This window comes from Anoplophora glabripennis, unplaced genomic scaffold (assembly GCF_000390285.2).
Source record: "Anoplophora glabripennis isolate ALB-LARVAE unplaced genomic scaffold, Agla_2.0 scaffold210, whole genome shotgun sequence".
NCBI lineage: Eukaryota > Metazoa > Arthropoda > Insecta > Coleoptera > Cerambycidae > Anoplophora > Anoplophora glabripennis.
Window position 1 is genome coordinate 31525 of NW_019416369.1, and position 10372 is coordinate 41896.

The 10372-nt window shown below is 31.0% G+C and overlaps 1 protein-coding gene across 2 annotated transcripts in view; it reads right to left on the reverse strand.

The window, feature by feature from the left end:
• The window catches only part of LOC108904649 (protein-lysine N-methyltransferase EEF2KMT), a 15901-nt gene extending 6694 nt beyond the window's left edge, over positions 1-9207 (reverse strand). Inside the window, exons 1-3 of one of the 2 annotated variants that reach the window (XM_018707282.1) lie at positions 8997-9207; positions 8586-8903; positions 627-895 (exon numbers count right to left, since the gene is read on the reverse strand). In XM_018707282.1, the coding sequence (XP_018562798.1) occupies positions 627-895; positions 8586-8903; positions 8997-9083 (674 nt within the window). In that variant the 5' untranslated portion in view covers positions 9084-9207. The remainder of the gene's footprint in view (positions 1-626; positions 896-8585; positions 8904-8996) is intronic. The other variant, XM_018707283.1, reaches the window with a different exon arrangement.
• Positions 9208-10372: the final 1165 nt, after the last annotated feature.

The window sequence follows — 10372 nt, forward strand, 5'->3', positions numbered from 1 at the left end:
GGGCCGGACCTGTTTTATGGCCTCCAAGATCGCCTGATCTGAACCCTCTAGATTTCTTTGTTTGGGGATATTTGAAGACATTAGTGTATGGTACTCCTGTAAATAGCCTGGAAGAGCTGCAGCTACGGATTAATCAAAAGTGTCAAGAAATCCAAACCAAGGAGGGTGTTTTCGAAAGAGTTCGAATATCGTTGAGACGAAGATGTCGTGCCTGCTTGGAAATGGACGGAGGGCACTTTGAACATCTTCTGTAACTTTGTTTTTTGTTTGTTAAAAGCTTCCTTTGTCGGTTTATTCCTAATAAAATAAAATGTTTGAAAAACGAATAGTGGTCCATATCTCCGCAACCGTTACTTTGCGGACCCATGTTTATTAAGACTTTTCTGCTTATTTTGGTTCATACTATTACCTCCTGAAATATTTTACACTCTTTTTTTAACACCCTGTATATGGCGGCACCAATCAAAGTGCTGTAAACTGTTGTCACCACTATATTTTATAAAGCTACTGCAATATTTGTCTATCATATTTAAAAAACAAAATAGAGAAAATTTCTTTGTGGTCAACTTTAATACTTGGCATAAATATGAAAATAAGTATGGAAGGTATCAGTAACTACAACGAACCTGTCTTGGAGCAACTTCAGTTTGCCTGATGCGTCAGATTTGTTATCGCTATCATTATTTGTTGCAATTTTCTCCATATTTAGTCTTACATTGTCACTTAAAGTATTTAATACGGACGAGTGACAGTCTGTAAGATAGATGCAACTTGGTGAACACCCTATAGCAATTGTCAGACCGGTTAGACCTACGCCAGATCCCAGTTCCAAGACTGCTTTGTCTGTGAAGGCTTCTACATTTAACAGTGACCATTCTGACAGTGCAAGTGCTGCCTGAAATTATTTAGATACATATATTCACATCACATGTCTTAATAAGTTTATAAAGTTTACAAAATTAAAGTATATACAGTGCGACCCATTTAATATGGAAACACCCTTTCAAAAATGCTATTTGTGATGTTCTTCGTGTTTTATTAGAAAAATAAAGCTTTTATAACTCTACTACATTACAAATATCTGAATTAATTTTTAATTATTAAAGCCTATTAGTATTTTTTCTTTTTGTTGTCAAATATGGACAAAGTTTCCTAAAAGGGAAAAAGTCGTACCTATAATAAAAACAAGAGTTTTTCCATCTGAAATGACTATCATTGTATATGGTGTCTTGAAATTAAGGTGCAATATTGCAAAAACCAATTCTATGACTAATAATAAGAGGGATACGTTTACATGAACATTATATTATTCTACTTTTTTTTAACGGAATATCTAAATAACTAAACTAAAAACAATTAAGAAAAAACTAATTATCTTTATTTTACACCTACTTGCATATGTAAAACTATTTCTGTATTATAGGTAGTTTGAGCACTAAGCTTTTGGAAAATATTTATGAAATAGTCATCATTATAGAATATTTTTAAAATTTACTAACTTAAGTACCTACCAGTTTTAAAAGTTCATATATTTTAAATAATATATGATTACATGATTTTTGGTGCGTAACTGTGTATAATTATGTCGTACGTACGTGGTGGTGAAAAAAAAACAGACAATTCATACTGTAGTATAAGACAAAAAGACTACGAATTTAACGTTAAGTTGCTATATAATTATTAACAAATAAAAGTTATTTTCGGAGATACCTTGACTTTTCTTTTAGAAAACAAAGCAAAGATAGTTTATTTTAATAGAAAATAAATAAAAGAGGGGAAAATAATGAAAACAATATAAACAATGAACAAATCTATGAAACAAAATTAATAGATATTAGGAAAAATATTTGAAATGTTGCCCACAATTTGATTAGTTCTTGTGCATAGATAATTAAAAGAAAAAATAGAACAGTTGAGTTTTTTTACACATTTATAATGCTCAAATGTCTTGGATATGTGCATATGCAAACTATTTTCTACTCGCTCTAAAAATACAATGGTTGTTCCATTTGACAAAAAAAAATCAAATTTCAACATCACAAATCGCCAAGTGATGGCCTAAATTTTGATATCTTGGAAGCTACCCTTTAAGCAGGGTCGTAAAATATCCGTAAACTTTAAACGACACCCTATGTTGAGTGATACCTCATTTTAAAGCTTTTTCAATTTTGCACACGACGACATACGACTTTTTTAATTTTGGTTTAGATATGATAATAAAATCATCACTTAAAGAATAAGACAATCAATGAAATGAAAGAATGTTATTTTATTAAGTGTCAAATTGGTTTCCCTCCGCTTCCATACAAAAATAAAATCTTTGCTACACTTCCGAACGAACATTTCGCAGCATTTCTTCAAAAATTTCTCGATAAAAAAGTTGTTTTGACTTTTCCTTTATCTGTCGATACAAAAATTTTACACTCTATCAGTTCAACTTTTTACCTGTTTTACTATAAACGAGTTAATATTGTCTTCTCTTGTCTTGTCGAGACAATATTCCGTAAAATTAACACAAAGTCGATTAAATTCCAATTCATGAAAATGATTCATACAATTGCTAAAAAAGTGGAAATAATTAGTTTGTTCTACAAGAATAATGACTGTGCACGGTAAGCAGCACAAATTTTTTGTGATCGTCATCTTGTCAAAAACACTTCGCATCGGTATGTCCTGGAATTAGTGCATAAATTTTCGGAAACTGAATTGGTAGCAAACCGAAAGCATCAATGTTAACAAGTCGTAGGTACGTCAACCAAGTTTGAGTATTAGGAAACTTGCAAGTACTTCAGGAATTTCTGTATCTAGTTCACCCATACAGTTCTGTGAAAATTGTGCTCGAAGGAATCCAAATTTTTTCCGAGGAATTTACCTACGTTCCAATTGAATGTCGAGTCAACCGCCATAATTGCCGCTACTGAAGTGATGAAAATCCACGCATTTTTCATTAAACTTATATGGAAAATGACAACGCTTTATCAGAAGAGGATGTGTGGTTTCAGCAGGATGGTACTCCACCACATTATACCGTAGCTGTGCGTGATTTTGTTAATCAGAACATTCCAAATCACTGGATAAGATTCAGAGGTTCAATTGAGTGGCCTCCCAGATCGTCCGAGCTAACGTCCTTACACTTTCTATGGGGACACAACGTCGAAAATTTATATAACACATCCAAACTCACTTGAGGAACTTCGTCGGTGAATTGGTGAAGAATGTCGTCAGATAACGCCAGAAATGCTTCAAAATGTTCGTTCAGAAGTGGAGCAAAGATTTTATTATTGTATGAAAGCGGAAGGAAACCAATTTGAACATTTAATAAAATAACATTTCTTTCATTCATTGATATTTGATCTTATTCTTTAATTGATAATTTTATTGTCATATCCAAATCAAAATTTAAGAAGTCGTGTGAGCAGAATTGAAAAATTTTTTAAATGAGGTGTCACTCAACATAGGGTGCCATTTTAAGTTGAAGGGTATTTTACGCCTCTGCCTAAGGGGTAGCTTCCAAGACACCAAAACTTACGCCATCACTCTTGAAAAGAAAATCGATATGTCTCAGTTTTTTTGTTTTTTATTCTGATATTTTTCAGGTGTGAAGTTTTAATTGAAACACCCATATAGTTGGTACTACTTGGGTAGTAGGTATTACTTGAAAGCAACTGAAATTAATTAAATTCTGATAATTTTCTCTTTTCAGAAATAGAGCCTTATTGTGGTTGTTACTTGAAAGAACTTTATTTTATAAGCTCTGTTTGTATTTAGTTTTTCTTATATTTTCTCTAGATATATGAAAAACAGATAGAGTTAAAAAGTTTTTCGTCAATACAAACATGTTATTTTATCAAATGAATATAGGACAATTTTTATTTTTTGAGCAAAATATAGATACACAGTTTATATTAGTGTTAATTACTGAAAGGTAGTTTATATTGTATTACAGCATTAGCGATTATTTTAATTTTAATTTTTTTTACATGTTTATGAAACCAACAATAGGTTACATGAATACCCTCTTGCTGTTTCCTTTGCAGTTGTATTTTTCTGTACTATTCTTTATATTTCTCATGTGTGAAAAGATTGATTATAAAGTTTAAGTGTTTTCAAACACGATAATTTACTGATTTATAATAAATGCATTATTAAAAAATATTTCTCTAAAGCGAATAAACAGTAGATAATAAAAATAATTATAATAATATAGTAAATTCACTTTTACATATTTTCCCTCATTTATTCAATCTAATAGTTTCTGTAATTGATCAATTACCATTTTCCCTGACATTTATTAGAGACTGTGCCATTAGGACAACCTATTTGACCTTGCCATCGGGAAATCCACTATAAATCAAGAAAATATTTTTAAGGATACTCGCACATGTGAATGCTAATTCTAAGATTACGCTAAAATATTGAAAGCCATTAATAAAAATGTCTAATTACATATTTGAGTCATAGATAATTTGCATCTAATCTAGCGTTTAACAGCAATTACATGATTGCTAATAATCCTTTCACAATGATTATGAACTGCTGTTAACACCAAATCAGTATGCCACTGTTTAAAGTTAAAATTTCCTATACGTACTTAATTTATGTTTACTTAGTAATTTTAATGTTAAATTGGGGTAAGTAAGTATCCACTCTTGTCAGTTTTTAATTGTTGGTACTGAGTTTCATTTTGGATGAATCAGATTCAATTAAATCAATCAATATAAAATGTGAATTTTTAGTTCGGTAACAAAGCAATGCAAAATAAAAGAAATTGTTGACCTTGAAATGAATTGCCTTTTCGTTTTTCGACCTAGGGTATAAATATGCCTTAGCAGCGTGTCGTCTACGGCGCTTTCCGCGACTGCCTTACTTTTATTAGACGTTAGAATACATTAAAATAAACAAAAAAACCTTAAACCGTTTCCGAGAAAAAAATTATTAAAATGTCCAACATGAACAAAAGTTCGATTAATTAAGGAATATTGACATAACTGTGTGCATAGAATAGCGTTGTAATAAATTTAAAATTCGATAAAATTCATATCGAGCAACGTGACAACGGCGCGGAGGATAATACGAGGTACTCAGTTGTTCAGCAATACGCATACGTTGGTATCTGGAATTGGACCATGTCTGAGTGTTTTTTTGCGTACCTACCACTATTTCCTTTTTTTTTTAAGTGTTTTCCAGCGAGTGCGCGAAAATTGGATTCGAAGGTGTGGTGCGTGCATCGAAAATGGTGGTGGACATTTTGAGCATATGTTGTAGTTTGTTTTGTATTTGTGCGTTTAAAAATTACTAAATTTTGTGTTTTGGTAAGTTCCTAAATTATTTTTAATACGTATGAGTATTTGGATGACGTAATTCTTTGTTTACTTTAATTACATATTTTTCAAATTCATAATTTTATTAAAAGATACGTTCCTGTTTTAAGAGATTCATAATTACTAAAATTCGAGCTAAAATTTAAGCACAACATTATCTTCGTACTATAAAATCGATACTATTTTCTTTATTTAAAAACTGGAAAACAATTGTCTTGAAATTTACTAAATGTTTCATAATAATAGTTTTTTACATTTTTTCCGTAGAACAAGTCTTACGCATGCACACGTGGTATGCATCAGCTGTGTAGCGCTGTTGTCACGTTGTGATGAAACTTCCCAATAACTCGCTGTTTGAAAACTGTTAATCTTACGCCCCTGTAATATACAACTTTTTCTTTCATTTATGATTACTCTATATCATGCTGAAGTAATGGCAGTCAAACTTGTTACACCCTGTATTATACAGGGTGAGTCGGGAGAATCACACCAAACTCCAGGAATGAAATTTACACGTCAAAATAATAAGAAAAACCTCAAATGTTGTAATGCGATTTTCATTTGTTTTCAAGTTATAACGTAAGTACAAATTTTAAAAATTTGAAATCGAAGTAGGTAAGTCATGTTACAAGTTTAAATGGAACATTGTGATAATCGTCTGGAGTTCTGTCGATGGATTAATAATAATCTCGTTGTATCCCGCATGCATTCACCCATGACGACATAACTAATACTCGTAACTCTCAGGAATAGTGAAACGAGTTAGTCGGTTGTCCTACCTATGACACAATGATGAGGACTAATAACTCCGAAACCGGTCTGTGCCTGGTGGGTTAAATTGACGAGCGATCCTAACTGTTGTTTTGCAAGTCGGCACGACAGACAGATGGAGCCATTGTGCTTCGCGTACTAAACTTACTTAAGTTTGTAACCAATCATCGTATTTGTTTCATCATAGAAATGGGGAATTTTTATTAAAGTAAAATAATATAGCACAACCGAAAAGTATACGGATTTTATGAAATAAATTCATAGTTACAAATAATAGTCAAGCTCGCCAATATTTTAAGAACTCTTAAGATGTGACATATCTCCTACATCCATAGAATCTGATATAAAATATTAAAACTTTTAAATATGTTTAAATCATGCCAATCATTACGTCCCATTTAAAATAAATTTTATAGCGACTATTTAGAGATAAATAACTTTTGTAATACTTATATAAAAAAACACAAATTCTTATATAAAAAAGACAAATAATGCCACAAAAATAGGTAATTATGAATAAACTAATTTAAATGTCCATATATTTTTAGCAGTGTAAATTTCTTTATGAATTATTTTTTACCATTTAATGCATTGTTTACATTAAAATAAACCTTCAAGGTTAAATATAACTTGTCTCCGTATTCTGTAAAATAACCATATAATATTTATTATTCGTAACTAATATGAATCATTTGCCTTACATCAATGCTAATAATGCATCTTGTCTACATTTAACTTGGCATTTATGGTTAGGTTTATAAAGTAACATTCCTTTGAATGTTGTATTTTAGGTGCATAAAAACTAAGTTAAAAATGGAATGATTTATATGGTTTTGTCCGTATTATTTTTTTATTGACAACATTTATTTTTGAGTAGTAACATCTAATTTAAAAATGGATTCTAAAAACTAGTTACTAAATTAAAAAAAATATCAATCTGAGATTAAAACATTCTAGATAAATTTAAAAAAATTATAGATGATTCATGGAATACTGGAATAAAAAAATAAATAGCGAAATAGGTACAGATGTAATGACACGTCTTTAAAATCGAGGGGCATTCATATAAAGAAGAAAGTATTTTTAAATAACAAAGTTTTAGAAACATTTACATAAACATATTTTCCTCTTTGCTGAGTTGTAAGAAAGAAAATTGAAAAAAGAAAATTTGCGGTCTCTTTTTAAGTTTGACAATCGTTTCAACATTATACAATATAATACCAATGACTTATTTATAAGGATAATACAGACTATTCCAGGTCTAAAGCATCAAAATTAAAGCGAGCTGATTTCGAAGCACCCCGTATGTACTCTATGTACTGTTTAACTTTTCGGACCGCTGCTGACCGCTGACCTACATCGATAGTGAATCTTAACCTACCGTACTGTTCGGTCACTAACTTTAATACCTATTCTTAACGTTTTCACTGTTTTATAATTGAATAAGTATTTTTAGTTTTTAGTATTACATAATAAATGTTCAAGTAGGTAATTATTTAGTTTGTAGTACATACTGTGTAGCTTATTACATTTCAGAATTGTATGGTACCTACTTATTTAAAATGACAAATACGGCTAAAAAACACTCATTCGTCCATAAAGTCTTAATAAAGTTGAGATCCGTTGCACTTTGATTTTGAAAGCTATTGCAAAACTGGACAAGACGACGACTAGGAAATCAGCTGTTTCGCTACAACGTCTGATCGCTGGCCTGCGCGGCGCATTACCTATTGCGAAGTGGAGCGCGGATTTAACAGGAATTAAGGGGTAATTTTTTACTTTATAAAAGGTCGAGAAAATTTTCTTATGTCTTTACTAGGCGTTCCGAATACGTGTTTAAAATTAATGACATTATAACTGAAACACCCTGTATACATATTTTAATTTATATATTTTTTTAAATTACGTACGACCACCAAAGCAAAGGCGTGCCATTATTTTATACACTAATCCATTGTCCTTTTAATGTTTAACATTTATTAGAATATGATAAATATGCATAATGATGCAGACAACAAAGACAACTTAAAAAAAATCGAGGCAGGCTCTACAATTTTTTAGTAATACCTATATGACGTTTTTCTTTTGGGTTAAAAGACTACTAGCTCTACAAAGTTTTATCCAAGTATACATAAGAAGCAGTTCCGATACAGGTCAGCTGCAAAATCATTGTTAATTACAGTTTTAGTCATGTTAAAAAACACCCTATGTTCTATAAACGGTTAGCGTTAAAGAATAGATAATAGTGTCGTAGCTAAGCCGCTCAAAACTTATTTTGTATTAAGAGAGACAATATAATAACATTGAAGGTGAGTGCGCCCCCTTGAGCTTTTTGACCACGGCAGACCCCCCTCGGCCATCACCTAGCTACGACGCTGTATGACTGTGTTTTGAAGTTAGCTGAGTGTGTTCTAGGTATCTCTTACTAAAATTTGTTAGGTACTTTAAACCTGAGACATTCTGTATATCTGTAGAGATTAAGTAATTCATTACCTGCCAAGTTCTCAAACCAGTTGTACCATCTGTTACCAGATGAATGTTTTCTTTTAAACTTACAATGTTATCGCTGTTTTTTATAGAATAGTGCTTGAAATATTCATTTCTAGAAGGTAGCGCCACCAGTCGTCCATAAGCCGAATATAGCTCGTCGTGTACTGGAGAACCCTGTTTCTCTAGCTTTTCGATCAAATATTTTAAAAATGATTTCTGATAGTTTATTTCAATTTCATAATTTAAAATTAAGCTGCAATTTACAGTCCTATTTGCTAATATTTCTTGAGTTTCATATTGCGTTAAATCTTCGAAAATATTCTAAAAAGGCAATAATTGCTAATTTAGATTTGAAGGTTAGAAATTTTTAGGTTAACTATATTATTGTGAGTAGGTACATGGATAGGTACTTACATTCCAAATAAATCTTTGCATTGGAACATTACACAAAAACTGTTTGACGACATAATCAATTTTTTCTCTTACTTTTTCAGTGGGCATTTGGACAAACTTTCAAATACCCGTTACACTTTTCAGGCAACCTGATGGCGCTGAACACAATAGTACAAATAATGAAAATAACAATGTTAGAAAGGTATCTTTAGTCCACAGCTTCATTTATAGATTAATTCTTGTATATCACCACTTTTTTAGTAAATTCTAGTTTAATACATAATTAGTCAAAATACCAATTATAGGTAGGTATAGAAAAATAAAATTTACATGTTCTATCTTTTGCTGTAAAGTTGTTTGCAAAATACTTTTCATACGTTAAGATAGATTTCTCTACTAATGGATAGATGGCGCAACAGTATGGTTAAATCACGAGTGCTTTTATAAATCGTGAAAAACGCGCGATAGCTATTATCGTTCAGTGAGAAATATAGTATATTTCCTCACTCAAGACAGGCCAGACTGGGTCACAGATCAAGCCGAAATAAAGATAATGAAGAAAATATATACTTATTTTGCAGGTATCACTGATTGAAGGTAGATAGGTACCTATATAATAAATTTTTTATGCTGAATGGCAACAAAAACTATTTTTTAACTGACGGAAACAAAACTCAAAAGGTTTTCAATGAATTGAGGTTCACAATAACACACAGGGTGTCACCTAATGAATGTTACGTACTTCAAGGGGATAATCTAGATTCCAAATGGTATCAATTTAACCAAACTAGTTTAAACGTATAATGTCGCAAAAAAAGAACCGTTAACCGATTTGAGCAAAATTTGCTGTTGCTTAGTTTCTCTTCATGAAGTATACAGTGATTATGTTCCTATTAGGTTAAATCATACATGGCGTTCTTTTTACTACAACCTTTTGTGAATATTCTTCTGTAACTTTTGTACGTTTAATTTTGTACGTGCAGCTATCAGAAATAGGTAGATAATTTTATTCTACTCAAAAAATATACCTGTGAAAACTGTAAATTATGCTCGGTTATTAAGATATTATAAAAAATATTTATTAACACATACCTCATATTTTTTGGAAATAACTACGTATCCATAATAAACATACTTAATAAATAACATAATAAACTGAAAGGTGGCAGTAAATAAAAGTATAAACTCATTTATAATAAATGTTCTATGTGTCCCCCATTCTCTTCGACACATTTCCTTAAACGTTTTATGAAACTATTGAGAATAGGAAACGAATTATACGTTCGTCTAACTTATCGAACGGCGCGGCGTTTTTAATCTATCTCAAAGTTCTTCTTCCGTAAGAGTTACAGAGTTATAAACAATTCTCTTCAAATTACCCTAAAAGTAAAAGTTTA